The sequence below is a fragment of the Megalops cyprinoides genome, chromosome 3 (assembly GCF_013368585.1).
Source record: "Megalops cyprinoides isolate fMegCyp1 chromosome 3, fMegCyp1.pri, whole genome shotgun sequence".
Classification (NCBI taxonomy): domain Eukaryota; kingdom Metazoa; phylum Chordata; class Actinopteri; order Elopiformes; family Megalopidae; genus Megalops; species Megalops cyprinoides.
The window spans coordinates 29,314,555-29,333,023 of NC_050585.1; the positions used below are offsets into that span (position 1 = coordinate 29,314,555).

The window sequence follows — 18,469 nt, forward strand, 5'->3', positions numbered from 1 at the left end:
GAGGAGAAGGACAAATTCCCGATGGCAAATTTATAATAACTGGGTACTGGTGCTCCATTAGAAGTTGCATAATGCATGAACCTGTGAAATCATGTGTATATATGACACATTCACTTTGGGTACTGTGATTTAGTCACAACATAATTACAGTATATAAAACTACCATTTTAAGAAGTTGGCTTTGGTTGCCCTACCCTATTAAACTGAAATTGGAAAAAAAAAAATACAGATTTTACTTAATTGCTACATTCTAAAAAATTCTAAAACACAGAACCTTAAGCAATTGCCTCTTCTTTACTGCAAAACCTTAGATCTCAAGGTACAAACACATTTAGTATCTGCCACAATAAATACAATATCTCTGATCCCGGAATAGAAGAGTTCTCCATCACGCTGCACTCATAGCCATATTCGTTTCTGCAACATACCGCGCCCATCCATCTAATTGGTGAAGTAGACGGCATTAGTACGCCTCCAGCTGTGACGTTTTTATTAAGAGACCACAGTGCTTACCTAATCATTCATCGACGAAGTGAAATATGTTTGACTAACGTAGCTTGGCCGTAACGTTAGCTGAGGTGTATGAGGAAACGTGTTTTGTTTGTTTTGCTGTAATACAGAATGCCGAAGGTTGTGTCGCGAAGTGTTGTTTGCTCGGACACTCGAGATCGGGAGGAATATGATGATGGAGAAAAACCTCTTCATGTTTACTACTGTCTGTGTGGACAGATGGTGCTTGTCTTAGGTGAGTGGTGGTGGCTAACAAGCTCGCCAGCATATTAGCAAATACCTAATTAACCTAGTCAGCAATTTTAGGAAGAAGTCTCTGCGGTGTGGACGAAGCTGCCACATATTTATGTTGAATTATCTCATTGATCATTAATTGTTTCCACCTATTTGCCTGATTGTAGTGTCATTAGCTGACATTTAGCTAGTTCGCTACCTCGCCATTATTGCCCGTGTGCCATCTTATTAAGTAGAAGCAAGCTAAGATCGTATAGCTAAGTTAGTTCCTTAGTAGGAATAAATTTGTTTACCGTGTTATGTTCATATACATTGCTAACAGACCAAGCTAACTAGTTGGATAAAATAAGAAAAATGGACTGGCGCGTAAAATATCTTTTCAGCTAATCTAGAATCTGAAGGTTCTTTGTGCTGGCTAATTGGCTTGCTGAGTTAGTTTTCATGCCGATTGCTCCGTTGGTTAGAATGGTAAACTGTGATCCACCAAATGTGTTCTTACACAATAAGCTCCTACAGGCCTTTAGACAGGCAAGAAATAGGTAAACGCGAGACAAAAATATTTTTTGTTTGAATGAATCATGTGTCCCACCAGAATAAATGTAAATTTATATACCTAAAGATTTTAGCATTACGTAAATGTGAAGTTCATTCACAAGGACTGACCTGCCCTAAAGCCACTCAGGAAGATGACTACCAAAAGTTTTTTTATGTACAGAGCACCACTCAAATTTACGTTCTTAACATTTTTGTGATCTTTTTCTCAGCATGACTTGCCTTATAGATTTAATTAGGCTTTGCCAGTGTAATCGCCACAAAAGACCCCCTTTAAATACTGTTGAATAGGACCATCCATGAACACACCGACAAGTTAATTTCTTAGCTGTTGTAAAGTGGGTATGTGTTGTGTTTTCCCATCTTAGACAGCAGGGAAGTTTTGGACCGCGCGAGTAGTCTATTTTGTGTCGCTAAGCTGCCTCAAATGATATTTGAGCGTGAAAACGGCAAACTGAGCAGGTATTACGGAGAATTATTTTTCATTATGTTGTTCCATGTTCCACGTTGAATGTGAAGACATAACCTCTATACTTTGTGAAATTTAATCTTTTATGACATTAGGCATATACATATTGCCTAATTCTAATATATAATTAGTTTATCATTTTCAAATTTCATAATCAAAATTCAAGGAAGAAATACAGAAAATGCATGTTTATTATATATGAACTCAATGTAGTTGTGATCTCAGAAAACAATTACAGTTGTAACACTGATAGTTGTCGTACATGCAGATAATTCCAAGGAAATGAATCGTCCTCTAAAAATTCAGATGGTTATCTCCACAGATACCCCTCTCATTAATTGTGTTTTTTTGCCACTTATATGAACATCCTATCCCTCCCTTTATTCCCCTTTCCTGTACAAGGGAAAGCAGAAAGTATTATGGAAAACAAGTGCATGTGAAACTTACAGGTAGTGAACATCCAGTAGCCTAAACTTCTTGATTCAATCACTGCACTTTCCAGTATATGAACCCTCTGCAAATCTCTTATTGTTTAGAGCTTGGGCATATGTTTCCCAGGACAACACCAGGTTGTTGTCCCCTGTAGAGTTTTTTTTTTTTTTTTTTTGTGTTGAGTGTATTCAGTTTTGTCCTGCCCCATCCAGGCCTGTGCTTCCTTGTTTTGTGGCTGTGTGAAAACACCGATAAGTTGCCAGCAACGATGACACGATAAACATTAAGATACAGAGCATTCTCTCTCAGGCATTCTGTACTGTATTAATAGGTTATTGCCTCACAGAGGTTTTAGTGAGTCACATTTAAGACGCACAATCTCTGAAGTGGTCTGGTATGATGTGGGGCACGACAGCATAATACCTTGCTCCGTATGCTTTTGCTGTCAGACTGGAGCCCGTGAAGCAGGCCAAGATGGATCAGTTTTGCTTTTGTTGACACTGTGAAAGCCTGAAGGGCGAAGTACAATAACTGTTCTCAGAAAAGTCACCTGTCAGAAATGGTGAGTTACAGGAGGCTATATATAAAGCTCTTATCGCCCATAGTGAGAGAGTGACTTCTGAATGGAATATGTCTGTCCTGACAGACCTGATGACAGACGCCAATGGTAGGAACACAAAAAAGATTTTAGAGTGACTCATCACAAGCATGTACTTTTGCCTGCCTGAGCAATTTCTTAGGCTTGCTTTGACCTTCAGACACATTGATGGTATGGTCATGCTTGTAGGCCTATGTTACATTTGTCTTAAAATACAAGCAAACTTTTCTGCAAGGCTTTTTGTGACCAGCCTCTGCTTGTTTTTAAAAAAAAATTTGAATGACATTTTTTCATCAAATTGTTACACTGTGAATCATTTTTTAGTTTGTTTCTGTTTGATCCTGTGTTGCTGAAGATTGAAGTGTCATTTTTATAGACTGCCAGCTGGAGAAGCTTCCCATGAGACCACGGGACAGAGCGAGAGTGATTGATGCAGCCAAACATGCTCACAAATTCTGTAATGTGGAAGAGGACGAGAGTGTTTATCTGAAAAGGTACAGATTTCTTACTTTTGATATTATTGCGTATACTAGTGCAGGACTGGGAATTCATAGATTGAATATACCCCTCCCCTCCTTTTTTAGACATGTTGAATAGTTCATTACAATTAATGTGTGGGATGTGTTGAATGTTTTCAGTCAGTGCATTATTTTATTTTGAGAATTCATGCAAAGGAGTGCCTTCACAATGTGTTCACTTATGTATCATAATTTTGAATCTATTCTCTTGCAGACCAGAAGGAATTGAGAGGCAGTTTCGAAAGAAATGTGGAAAGTAAGTTGCTCTCTGTCTTTTCAATAATTTAAAATTCCTTCTCCTGTTTTTGCTTTGTTTTCAGTCATCCTCATAGTTTCTCCTTGGATGTAGATTTTGGTTTAGCCAGGGGAATGGCATGGCTACCTCTTACCTCTCTGAGAGGTTTTTTTTTTTTTTTCCCCCAGATATTCTCATATGTTCAAGGGTTTTTTTATTTTATTTAGCCATATGTCCAGATGTTGCTTTTGATTAATATATATATATATATATATATATATATATATATATATATATATATATATATATATATGTATATATATATATATATATATATATATTTTTTTTTTTATTATTTTTATTTATTTTTTATTTTTTTGCTTATTCCTTTTGGGGAATAATTCCTTTTGGTCCCTCATCATGAAGTGCCACTCATCAGGAGGGGTACTCTGTGGAATATTAAAAATGCTATCAGAGTGTGGTGTAGAAAAGACCTATTGCTTGTCAACATCCAGGCTTCTCGTTCCCTTGGAAAAATACTCTCTTTGTGTCTGATAAGTTAGCGGGGAAAAACTCAATCAGTGAAATTTGGAGAATGTTTTTTGGACACTGAAATATGCATTATTCTGGCTCTTGGAACTAATTGTAGATTTTTGTGTATTTCAGCTAGTTAAGTCTATAGGTACAATATGTCCACTCGATGTTCAGGAAATTAAACCCTCAACTATATGTGAGGGAAAAAATGGGAAGTTCAGACAAGTGCTATGGCTCTCTAGTTAACTTGAGTTCTTATTGCAAATGCTTTTGCACATGCTGCTTTGCTACCTTGTAAGTTGTGTGTGGGTTCACATCAAACATCATTTATTCACCATTGGACATATCAATTGGTTAAGGAGAAAAGGGTGCTGATAAACTGTTTCCATAAGCAACGTCCAAAAACAACACCAACAAATGCAAATTATCACAAACCACTATGTTAATCTGTGTTGATCGTTTCTGTACAATCTCTGGTTGTCCAATCACAAACCCTATATGACAGCGCTATGCAAATTCATCTACCGCTGCAAAAAAACAAACATTGAGTTCAGTTTTCAATTTATAAAAAAACTGTAGCTTTTTTGTAGATTTTAATTTTTGTTTTTTTTTTGAATTTTCAAGTAGTAGAAAGATAGAAACAAAGCAAACTTTTACATTCTACAGTAGTGGTTTTGGCATCGTCTGAATCTGATTTTTCCACCATAACCATGGCTGACAACTTTATATCCAGTAAAATAAATGCACCTTTCATTTTATTAAGAGCACACAAGTGAGCAGTTCATTTGTAGTATTGACTTTGAAGCCCTCTCACATCAGTAATGTTAAGGTGTGTTTCCTGAATAAGAACAATTGAAACTCTGGTGCAGCCACTTGACATTTGGCTTTCTTGACTGATGAATTAAAACTGGAGGCATTCCAACTTACAGCATTTTATTGCATAGCTTGGTTGCTGTTATAACATGAAACAAGGTTTCACTTTTCTTGTGGGCAAGCAAGGTGGCTTTTTTGGACTGAAGATTAATGCAGTCCTGGTACCTAGTCTGAATATTTGGGGTCCTTCAGTAGGAATGCTGTGGTGAGCTGTGACCAAGCTGATTGCTCGGTTTGCCCACTTGCATATTTGTTTATTAGCTGAGTTTATTATTTATTTACTAACTTCAGTTTCTGCAATTTTATTCTCATTGTCATTCTCATTTCAGTATGTACATGAAATCATCTGATGCTCAATTTTGTAAACTCGGCCAGTGTCAGAGGACTATACAGAGAATCTGGCAAAGGTGCTGCAAATCACTACCAAATTTGGAAAGTAGAACAGAAAGTCTTGTTTTCTTTATAATACTAGCAATATTGTCTTGACGAACTTGCAGCATCTTGAGTGGAGATTTGAATTTGTGCTTGCAATTAAAGATGGCTTTGAACCTAGTGCATTAAATCGTGTTGTTGCTACCAACAGACACGTTTTTATCATATTGCGTCCTCTGGTGCTTTACTGCCTTAGCTACAGGCGTTTGAGTGCCTGCATGAACAACAGAAGGTAACAGCTGACAAGAACTTAATGAAGCCCATTGACATTGATCAGACCTTGGCAGCTCTCATCAGTGAGGAGTATCACCTATATGCTTCTACTATTCAGACAGAATTGGAGAAGTACTGTGAACGTGACTGCACTCCCCCCATATGAAGACCCTCTTGTGTGAGGGAAGGTGAATGAGAGAAGATACAAGACATTAACGTCCTACTTCATTGCCAGTGGAGAAGACTTTCTCAGTGGAAGCATTGATTTTGAACGGATTGCTCACTCACCTTCACCTTGATCATGCCGATATGCCCATTCTTCTGTTAAGGACACTTGAGCATGATTACAGGTTGTTGACCGTTAACATTTGAATGTTCAATTAGTTTTTTTTTACATTTTATGGAAGGACTGTTTAAGTTTGTGGATTTAGTCACGTATTTTTAATTATGTTGGCGACATCCAGGGGTTTATTACAGTATTGGCCTGAATATAAGATTGGTTCATGAGTATTGGCCTAGCTGGAAAAACCAGTCAAAGCTGAAAATGCTAAGTGGTGACAGGTCACAGCAGTGGCTGAAGTGATGGCAGTGAGTATTCCGCAGTTGTACTGAGATGTAAACCTGCCTGCAGTGAACATGTTAAAAAAAAAAAAAAAAAAAATGGAACCAATGATGGTCAGGTATCATACCGGGTAGGAATTATGTTGCTAATTTGAAATTCGTGGTTCTAAAGTGGAAGCACTAATGAGGTACCTCTGGTTAGTAATGAAACATTTAGGCTTATCTTTTCCCCATTTATTGCACAAGATGTATTTGTGATGATGTGAAGTTATCACTGACTCCTTTGAGGTTTGAACTGAAATGTATGGGTTTGTTTTTTGGTTTTTTCGCGATAGCACCACATATCAATCTACCACTAAAGTAATACTTAGCTGCAATACTGCTTTGAACATCTATGGGTTTACCTTTTCATCCATGGAACTCTAACGGTGAATAACATGTTGATTTTATGGCAATTCCCATTTCTGCGTGCAAATCTACATGCACATGCTGCATCAGTGCAATTACCACTTGTTGTTTAGATTAATGCTGTGTGTTGCTCAGTGGAGTTAGTATTGTGCAGGTAGTTTACAGCAAGACTATAGAAAGCTTCTCATTTTTGGTTTGGGTGCCAAAATCAGAATTGCAGATGACTGGTTGTCTTTAGATATTAGTCTGGTTTCTGTCAAAATTCCCCAGATAACATGTCTAGTGATGTTGAATTCTAATCAGTCCTTAAAGGTTTCTTGCAAGATAAGTCAATATGGAGAGTTGGTGTTGGTGTCAAATTGCTGTTACCTGTGAACATTTTAAAGATTTTTTTAAAACTGGGAAATAGAGGTTTAGAAGTGAATAATTGAATCCTTTAATGGATTATGTAATATGGATTATGTGGCAGACAGGCAAGCACAACACCACTGAAGTTTAAGTGTTTTCTATATTATGACACGTTGCATTTATGTATTAGGAACCCGTGAGGGTGCACCTCCAAAGAATTTGTTTTGATTTCAGTATTTAAAAAAATCCTTATTATTTCATTCCCAAAAATAGACACCAATGTGCCGACCATGTTAACTGTCCCTTCTGGTCACCCATCCAATCACTCCTGAGCAAGCAGTGCACCTGTGTGGCATATGACAGTTACTAATTTCAGACTTTTGCTTATTTAGCTAGCTAACATTATAATTGTTTCATAAACACTTGTGAGTAAGGCGGATATTAAAATGGTCTACTAATAAAAATTTACAAGACTGCTGTTAGATACTCTTCACTTCATCGGCAGTTGAAGTTCCTGATTACTGATCAGCTATCATGCCAAACAGACAGTCTTGCTCCTGCCAAAGCTTAGTCAGTTTCTCCTCATTGAATATTTGTTGCAGACATGTATATGTCATAAGCTGGAAAAATGTCAGTCTTTATCTGCAGCACATCTCAGGGGGAGAACTGCATACAGTTGTGTATGTACGGTGTATGATGTACATATGTATGATTAACTTGTTTCTTCTAACAAACTGCAGATCAACAGAACGTGTCTGCTACTCTTCCACCTGCAAATTTCAGAGAAAATGGGGAATAATTCAGACCTTACAACATTTTCTCTCACGGCAATATATGCATATGAAATTTTGAACCCAAAGGTTGAAAGACCTGAATGGTACTCAAATACGTACCCTTACAATCTTACTCAATGTGCATTTGTGTTAGCTCTGTCAAGGAATCCTCCTCAGTGGCAACAAAGCTGTTTTTCACAGAGCATCTCTGAAGATGTTTTGGCCTCAAGGTATTGGAGAAACCTATTTATTTTCTCTATCCTAATGGACAATTCTATTGTATTTTTATCATCCCTCTTAATATTGAATCAAGCCCCTCAGGGATCTATTTGACAAGCAGAGTAAAATAAATCAAATTAGAAGCTTTTTCTCTATGTCGAAAATATTCCAAATATTATTGGTGCTATTTATTAAAATAATTTACATTGCTCCAAATTCCATAATCTTATCCTTTTCATATAAGAGCATTTCATTGGATAGAAATGGTCCGGCACTGTTCAGTTCTTGAAACATTTAAGCTGCCTTGGTTCATATTAGTTTGCAGTTCTGTTGTGTGCTTCTTTTACTGGTGCTGTTTTTACAGTGGCCTCCTCATTTATTCATGCTGCTGATCAATTCTAACAGAAATGTGATTTAACAGATGAAATTCACACTCACATGAAGTGTATTGTCTGCTTTTTTTACTCGCATAAATTGACATGTGTAACATTTTTTACAGTTTTTTCACACCCCTAAATTGCTGAAATGCACTGAACATCTGAAACTGAGTACGAGTTTAAAAACCTGTCTCACCATCAAGGACATAAAAGATCATACACAGTGCTAAACAATCCATTAGCTCCATTTATTGCCATAGTTATCTGATGTTTAAAATGTGAAAATGTTGCCTTCATTGACCAAGTTGAATTGTAGGTATATAGAGTTATCACCCTCTCCACTATATCAGCCAGAAGTTTAGAGTGGTCACCTGCCTTGCCAGGAAGATTAGGATACAAGAAAATAATACCGTACTGTGAGAAGTTTCTGAGGGTAGACTCAATCCCTATGAAAATTATGTGGAGCTATTAGCTCTAAAAGAAGAAAAAAAATTATATATCACACACACACAGATATATATGGACATGCCTCTCAGTGGTATGATTGATACAGAAAAGGTGAACCTCATTGAGTTTGAGCTGAACATCATCCCATCTCTGTGGATCTGTTTTGCTCTGAGATTTGAGTATTTTTCTGGTCCTTGTACCCTTGTCACAAAGAGAGATCCAAATATTTACCAGGACATTTTCAGCAAATTGTATAGTACAGTAGTAGTGTCAGGGTGAATGCTTTTGTGTCAGAAAGAGGTGTGTGGTCTTTGGATTCAGTGCATTTTTAGAAAGCAAAACAAATATTTCAGGACTGCTGATTTTTCATCATAAAATGTATGCCAGTTCAATTCAGTGATAGTGGTTGTAACTGAAGAATTTCTGTCAAGAGGGATCGCTCCTATGCAGCTTTGGTAGAATCCAGTGAAATAAAAAGTCAGTATGTTCATCTGAAGGGAAACTAAGGCCTCCTTCCTTTTAATATTGTGTTGTATCAATTTATCAATGGTATGAACATAGTTGGAAGTCACAGCATGTGTTGGTACTTAAAATAAATTGTAGTTTTGGCTGAAATATCGAAGCCATGGTGAAAGGCCTATCAAATCTCTATGTATTGAAATGATCAGCATGTGCGTTCATGTGCTTTGGACTGCCTGCATTTCATTTCAACATGAGTAAATGCCAAATGTAAATAAATGTAATGCTGACATGGAAAGGTCTGTGTTCTGATATTGCCATTTTATTCTGCATTTCAAGGTGCCAAGTCTCTCAATTATGTAGATCTGGCAGCATTGTTGAGACAAATTAATTTGTTTGGCAGACACTCTTATCAGATTTACTTCCCTTTGCATGCCCTGCAGAACATTAGACCTGCCCCTGACACTAAAAAGATCCCAGTGTTCTTTTATCTTATTCATTTTGCCTTCAACAGGTGTGGCCTGCTTCTCTTCTACCAGCACCAGATGAAGAACACTCCTGTGACATTCATCGTGGATGGCGCAGTGGTGAAGTTTGGCCAGGGATTCGGGAACACCAGTGTGTACAGCCAGAAGCAGGAGGCTCCCAAAAAAGTCAGGGTATGTCCTTTGCTGTTTCAGGGATGGAAAGAACTTTTTTGGTCTCTATCAATTAAGCATCAAATCGTCATGAAGTGGAAGTATTGGAAAATGTAAAGCAATTTTATAAATGACACCAGTGTTGATAGAAAAAAAAACATACTTTATGAATTTATTTCAGCAATTTCTTTTACTATTAATTATTTAAAATATAGTGTCCTCCATATTTAGTCATAACTGATAACCTGATTAAACAGGAACAAAAACATCAAATAGCAGAAAAATAATTAAATACAGCTGCAGGTAATTTTTACAGGTATTTTTTTTTTTTTGCTTAAATTAAATTTGAAAAGAAATCTTATAGTTAACTGTAGTATAGTGGTGCTGTAACTGGCCAAAGAAATTGTAGTCACCAGCTTTTCCCATGTTCTCTATCATTATGTATGGTTTCCCCTCCTTTCCACTGCAAGACGGGTCTGCATCACATATTACATTTGGCTTTACTCAAATTACCCTCTTTCAGTCTGATTTTTTTTTCCCTTTTATGATGATTCACAGCAGCAGACAATAATTAACAATTAAGTGCTAGTGTGGGACTCATGACAGCTTTCGAAAAAGTAAAACCACATCAGCGTTAGGCATATTATGATTCGGCTTAATAAATGCTCCAACATGAATGCTTGTGTGACACTCCTGTCATGCTTTATCTTTTCAGTGAGTCTACAAAATCATTTATTCATTATTTTATAATTATTTCCTTTTGAGACAAAAGCGTTATGTTATCAGAAGTGTGGAATTGTACATTGTTTTCCCCAAGTCTGAACTAGGAAAGTGAATGCAGGTGCATTCACAGATTTTTATGATAAATGCAGCAAATTTTAAGAAAGCACAGACAAAAATACATCCTTTGCATTTTGCAAAAATAACTTTGACATCATTCATCATTCTCTGCCCTCTGCATTTTATTTTTGTTCCTTTGACAGTCAGGACTTACTATCCTGTATGAGCCCAGGACTTTCATTCTTTGAATGATCTTAGCCTTCAGGATCCCCATGGCAAGCTCAGAAATGGTTGTTGCTGTTAATGGCCCAGTAACCCAGGACCCGATGTACCATGTGACCTTTTCAAGGTACATCAGGAAATTCTAACTCCTTTACAGATTAGTTGCGGTCAATAGGTTACTTTTTTTTCTTAGCACAGATGAACTGTCTATAATCTACATTTCCAGCTCCATGTGACCTTCTGTTGTTTATTCTGATGCTAAAAAATTCATATTAAAATTTCAGGCATTTGTCTTTTAGTCAGTATGTTTACATAATGTGTAGCTCCTGTTTAAAATGTTTAAAATACTTAGCCTACTTGGCCAGCAGACTTTCCTGCCCTGTTCACACCTGGTATTGCAGTGTGAATGCAAATGCATCCTGGGCTTGAGTAGGACCGCCTACTCAACTGACGTCCTCTGCTTAAGCGGAAATACGTACTCATTCCCGTGCCAACGGCATTCACACCGGTGTGATTAGCTGTTTAGTGCATAAGCTAAAACCAGTGCGATTAGAACACAGGATTGGGAAAAATTCTAGCTAATTTTAGCTTTGAGGTAACAGCGATTTACATTTACATTTACATTTATTTATTTAGCAGACGCTTTTATCCAAAGCGACTTACAAAAGTGCATACAGCAAGATTTAATGTTAAAAAAAATATAGCAAATGCTAACTGAAAACTATGAGAAGCTAAATAACTCAATAATAATAATAATAATGAAAACATAATGAACCATGTGTGCTACATAGCATGTAAAATAAGTTGCGTGCGAAAGGGTTTTAAAGTGCAATAACAGGCAACAACAACTAGAGTTCGCAAGCTACCTCAGATGCTTCCAAGCCTTAAAGGTTCTACAAATAAATGTTAGACTATTGTGGGAGTCAAGATTTACGATATGAAAATCAAGGGGACATTCTAAAACGCTTAACATGGCTTAATGTTCCAAAACTGCGATCAGTGATTACCAAATTTCTCTCAGACATCTCTTGTCTCCTGCTAAAAGGTTGAACCATTGAGAAAAAATTAGAACATTTCAATAAGGACAAATAAAAATGCATGAAAATAGGCTATGACTCAAAACGGTACGTGTTATACACAAGGTGGGAAGGTGGTATATATATAGCTATCGCAATTATAAGTAATTTTAGTAATATCATTGAATGGTTACTTTGTTACTTTGTAGGCTGCGTAAAATGGTCAATGCGCGAGAGGGCCCACCTACAATAGTAAAGCAGCAAAAAATCGCCTTCCTACATGGGCCCCTGACAGCTTCTGGGCCCTGGTGCGTTGCACTGGTTGCACCGTCAATATTAACGCCAGTGGCTCCAGTACACTCGCATGCAATCAAAGGCCTACTCTAGCATATGCTCATCCCCTGCTGACATCATCTAAGCAACTCATGTATGGCTAGTACGAATGGAACTCATCTCTTGATCACATTCTATTTTTTTTAGGTTTTCAGCAGATCATTAAATTGTCCTTTTGAATAAAAAAAACATCTTATAATGTTTACACACGGTTAGCTGTTCACTGGCATTATAGTAATGGGGGCAGTGTAATTTTTCTGTAATGTTGTCTATGTCGGAATGATCCATGATTGTTTATACAGTATCTATACAGCCAATTGGCCTCATCAAGGGGAAACAGTACGGTGAAAGTCAGGGTAACCTGATTGAGTTTTGAGATGACAAAAACCATTGCTTGACGTGAGATGACATTGCTTGACGTTGCTAGACAGTATTTAATCTGACAAGAGAAGAGTCCACCCTGATTGATTTCGCATGTATGACCCATAACTGAAGTCCTATAATGAGTCAGCATAAAGAAGAGACAAGTTATTTATCTCTCTGCAGAATCTGCCGTAAGTCCTGAAACACTGCTTTTGTTTAGTTTTCACTTATATTGTTGCAAGGTACAAATGACAAAATCACTGATAATCTTCACATCTGAGGAAAGACATGGGGCCATGGGACAACTCAGACCAGGCTACAGGGCAACTAAACCACTGATTCTAATCACCCAATAATGGAAACTTTGACTTGTGGACAATCAAAACTTAGACATTTCTGGGGAAGTTAAAGTTCAGGTCTTATATTGAGGCCACCGTTGCAGTTAAATGGTGTGCTTCGCATTGCATATCAATTGGGTCGGAGGATGAAGCCAGAATGTAATATCCAGGGAAAAAAAAACTGAAGTTGGGTTGCAGAAAGGAGAGATGTAAGTTTCACTTATTCCCTTGTCAATTTTTTTTTTTTAACTCATATGGAACTTTTATCTCAAATGTGTCATTTAATAAGTAAAGTATTTATGAACTTTTGAAGTCTGTACTGTATTTCTGGAAAAAAGAGGATGAGTAATTGTTGGTTATAGTAACGCTTTACATTAAATTATACGTCCACTTGTGTAACTGCATATTAACCACTTAAGCAAAAATATGTTACTCTGTAATGGCATTTTAGCTAATGTGGAATTAATGTGGGAACATCACTTCCAAACAGAGTGCATGAAAAAAAACAGTTCATCACATTAATTTAATATATATTTATTAAATATTTGCAGGCGAGCAGAGAAAATGAGCATAAATTGTATATATGTAAGATCAATTTAAAATATTCACTTATTGTCTGTGTGCCTAGCTGATAGTTAGTTTAGTATGGCTATTTATTAAAAACATCCCTATTCTTATATGATGAACCCTGTCTTCTGCAAACTTTGTGTGCTGAGACTTGAGTTGCATCATAATCTGCCATAAACATCAATTCTCTTTTTGACAGATTCTGCCACTATTGGGAGCTTACAATTTGTTCAGAGTGTACATCACAACACACTGATCTACATCCAGATCTGCCTCTTGAATTTCATTTTCATCTTTTTAATAATTGTAACAGTGTTCATCTATTTCAAATAGCTTTCCATTCTTGTAATATGATTGCTAGTTGGGATTGTTGGCTACATGACCAAGACTGTAATGTTTGATCTGTGTTGATATTTGATGCTTTGACTTCCACTCTTCCAGTCACAGGCTGTAGAGCTGCATGGCCTCACTGAGAATTCATCATGATGAGGGAATATTTTGACTTTATTAATAGGCGCGTTTGTATATTAACTGGTGCGTGGGAATTAATATACCTCCTCTGACTAAAGTTTCTCTGTGTGAACAGTGGGAAAACAAACTTTAATCAAACAGATTTTTTTTTGGCTCACCTAATAACTTATTTCTAATGAATATCAATAGATTCTTTATAAAGGCATCTTCAAGTGTAATTTCAACACGTAATTGCATATCAGTAGAATTGCAGTGAAACCTGCTGGAATCCCTTCCCTCAAGGAAATTGATTCCTTTTTTTTGTTAATGAAAGTTACTTATATAAGACTCCTCTGAAGCTGTGAAAAATCACTCTTTGCACCTCTTATTGGACCAGCTGCACATGACCTTTTGAGTGTTCATTTTCTTATTTCAGCCCACCGCTCCTCAGGGTCACCGCTGCCTTTTCATTTCCTCCGCCCTGCACTCCTCTCTGTCTGATGCTCCCATCTGCCCGGAATTCCAAATTGTGCAGGGTAATTTGACTCGTTCCTTGATGTGAACTTTGTAATCTCTGCCAGGTGATGATGACCAAGCGGACCAAAGACATGGGCAAGTTCAGCTCCGTCACCGTTTCCACCATTGATGAGGAGGAGGAGGAGATTGAGGCGGTATGTCGGGAGACCTTCATGCTACACTCCCTCTGTTACTTCTACACCGTTCTGAAATATAGTCAGGTCACTGTTCTGAAAGAATTTTGTGAATTTATTGAAGAATGCATTGAAGTATAGGAAGTATGCAGTAATTTCCCCCCAAATCTGTGTGTGTATGTATATCCACCTGTCTGTCTATTCACTATAACTTGAATTACATTATTATATATTATAACTTATATATATATATATATATATATATATATCTCTATATATCTGGTTTTCATTTATTTAAATTCATATAATACAGGATGTTTTACTTCTGATATAAGTCATGCAACTGTACTGTAGAGGCAAATAAGCATTATGTAGATGTAATAAATGGTATTTAAACATTTTTTTTACTATCTTCCCAATAGAGAGAAGTTGCTGATTCGTATGCTCAGAATGCAAAAGTCATTGAGAAGCAGTTAGAAAGAAAGGGCATGAGCAAGAAAAGACTGCAAGAGCTGGTGAGGTTTCTTCCTGCATATTCACATTCTCACAGTGATCTCTACCATGCAGAATTATCATATCCATCATTATAATTTGTAGAGACCATGATCTTGACAGGGTTGCAAAAATCTGTATTATTAATTGTTCCTACATGTGGGAAATGTAATTAGTTCTGAAGTGGTAGTATTCAGAAACGTCTTTGTGTTTTTATGAGCATGCAGATTCGAATAAAAAAATACAACAGCATATGACTACCCTCACAGTTGTAACATAATCAAGAACAGCATATGACTACCCTCACAGTTGTAACATAATCAAGAACAGCATATGACTACCCTCACAGTTGTAACATAAATTCTCATTAAGGTTTAAAGTGCCACAAAACCACATTTTAATAAGCTCCGGTGAAGATTAGGTTGCTTTACTGGGTAGGGATCTACTTTCTGTTCTGTATTTTGTATGGTAATTAACATTGATGGGCCTTAACTGGGTTTTCCCCAAGCTTGGGAGTTGCTTGACCGAACTCTCGTCATCCACAAATCTATTTTTTCCTGTGGGAGAAATTTAAAAATACAGCTATTCAGATGTTTAAATGAAAGGAATTCTAATAGATTCCCCCATGGATGTAACACTTTGTGTATGGAGTACAATTATGGTAACAAATTACTGCATAGTTAACTAGATACCATATGGTTCTATAGCCTGTGTTAATGGTACCTGATTCTGTGTCAGCAAAAGCAAGTTGAGCACTTCTAAATCATATTTATTATGATTTAGCTGTAGTTCATATTTATTACATATGCTGTGTGCATTACTTATTTTCATACATCCCTAATGAAAAAGGCAGGGAGTATCTGTTTCACTGTTTGTACCATTTGCTCTCAGAATGATGCAGAGCTTTCAGTTGTGTGTAGCTTTTAAAAGGCAATGACATGTAATTTGAACACAGATTCATGTTTTTTTCCCCTCTGTTTTTTCAACAGGCTGAACTGGAGGCAAAGAAAGCTAAAATGAAAGGAACTTTAATAGACAATCAATTTAAATAAGTGGTTGTGGATGGTAATTGCAATGGAAAAGAGACAGCAAGGACAGGACAGTAGTGGACTCTGGTTAGATATTCCACCTCATCAAAATGCGGTCTTTGCAAACTAAAATAATTAACATTCACTGATGTTTGTTATACAAACTTAAAATTCCTGTGTTTTTATGGAAATAGTAAATGGCTCATCCAAAGTACAAACACAGGTTCAACATCCAGCCACTTACGCCTGTATTACATTCACAATCTTTTTTTTTTTTATACATTTTTATTGTGTTCTAATAAATGTTGAGATGCTTGTTATTTTGTTTGTATGGAGGGTTAGGGATGTACGCTGATGTGGAACACTTTTTGATATATTTGAAATGGACAAATACAAATGTTCAGAGGATTTCTGTCTGTCCTCCCTCATTTTCTCACACTGTCAGCTATCCTTTCTAGGCTTATGTTTAAAGTACTGATCTGTAAAAGATGAACTAATTAAATAGCAGATGGGCTGTTTCAGTAATCTACATTATTTCTGAGCTACTGTTCTTTTTTTTTGGAAAGCTTACATGTTGTTTCACTTAACTTCCATGTAAATTTAGTATTTTTTCTGAAAATATAAGTGAAGACACTGACTTAATGAAGTGGAACAAAACTCATTTTTGACCAACCATGAAATGATAGACAAAATAGTATTTTTAGGTGACTGACTGGTTTTGATGTTTTTTTGTTTTCAGTTTGTAAAAATGATCTATTTTTGGTGGCTTGGATGAGGTAATCAGCTCAGCAGTGGTGGTAGTGGGGGCTTTATGCTACTTCCTGCCATGCCATGCTCCTAGGTTAATACTGCTTATAATGTACAACATAAGATTTCTTTTGCCGGTCTGTGTGTGAATCGGATCAGTTTCAGAAGCCCAGTAACAACCAAAAACCCATTCTCTGAAAACTGATTTGGTAAACTGATGTGAGAGCAATGTGGTAAAGTAGCAAAATGTGTGGGAAAAATAGTCTCTCAACAATATCTCTTTCACATGAAGCACCAGAGTGAAATTTACAGTTGACAGTTTTATGAGGGTATTGCTACTGAACATTTCTTTCTTAAGCATGGGAAAATGTAAACAGAAGTGAAACAAAAAACAAAAAAAAGCCCCCCAGTGGGCTTAAATGACAGCTTTGTAATGTTTGCTTTCAATACACAAGCTTTGAATTTAAAAATCATTTGACATCATTTTTTTCTGTAAATTCCTGTGTACAAAAAGCAGTCTCCCAACAAACATGACAGTGATGTAACAAAGCACTGTACGCAGATCCTTTGTTGTCTGAACAGGAAGTGAGGCTCAACTGTGCAGCTGTCTGCATCCACTCAGAATTTTTAATTTGTAGGAGCACGCCAGGCATATGTATCATTTGTCTCTCAGAAGAGGGACCATCCAGTTCGCACAAATAGAGCATCTTGAATATTTTTGTTGAATTGCATTCTTGGTATTAAAGAATCTGAGAAGAGCTCCTTGTAAGTCAGGAGGTGAATTATATTGAGGATTCAGTTTCCTCTACATGTTTACAAAGCGTCAGGAACAAATTACTGCTCTTACTTCACAACAAGTGATGTAAGTTTTTTGAGACATACTTTCCAACACATGAATTAATCTTATTGGAGCAGCTGACATTTGCATTAAAAACCAAAACAAAACTAATTACACTGAAACGGTGAGTCAGAAGCTTCACTTCAAAGCTAGAAAGGCTAACCTATAGAGAGTGTGACATTCTGTAATTGGCAACCACTGGGGCAAGCTGCGAAGGGTTGATTTGAAACAAAAAGTAGTAGGTGGGGAAAAGAAGTTGTTGCAATAATTTGCATAACTTCAACAGGGCATCTGGGCATTAATGGGATGTACACAGAATGGTGATTTATCAAACTACTGACTTTAGTCAGATTTTGGAGCCCCCTCTGTGTTTTGAGGGAGGCTCATTACCAAATCAACACTGAAATAAACAGACGAGGGGACAACACAATAAATAAATGTCAAACTGCGGGCCTGCAAGATGTTATCAATCAGTATGACCAAGCCAATGATCTTGGCATATGGCATCTAGAGATAGATTAGACCCTAAAAACAATGTTTAAGTGAAAGTTATGGCAAACAGAAGCCAAAAATTGGGAAGTTGAAACACAAGTACTACAGTTCTTTATTTGATATTCTGAAAAATCCATCCTGCAAGTGCTGCTTTCTTAACTGGTGTAATACTGTATATGGATTAATTTCAGTCAAGTTACAGTATTTATCACTCAGTGAGTCAGTATTGTTAATGAAGATTAAAATGTATGGCTTATATGTAGTTAGCTGGGTCTTATGGTAGGAGAGACAGAATCCAACATTGATTACAACCTGTTTGGGTA

The 18,469-nt window shown here is 36.7% G+C and overlaps 1 protein-coding gene across 1 annotated transcript; it reads left to right on the forward strand.

The window, feature by feature from the left end:
• The first annotated feature begins 524 nt into the window (after window positions 1–524).
• Window positions 525–16,601, forward strand: c3hxorf56 (chromosome 3 CXorf56 homolog). The gene is made up of 7 exons (XM_036524908.1): window positions 525–745; window positions 3,172–3,289; window positions 3,528–3,569; window positions 9,707–9,851; window positions 14,481–14,570; window positions 14,972–15,064; window positions 16,031–16,601. Exons 1-7 carry the CDS (start codon window positions 622–624, stop codon window positions 16,091–16,093), a joined length of 675 nt encoding a protein of 224 aa, XP_036380801.1. The 5' UTR covers window positions 525–621; the 3' UTR covers window positions 16,094–16,601.
• The last annotated feature ends 1,868 nt before the right edge of the window (window positions 16,602–18,469 follow it).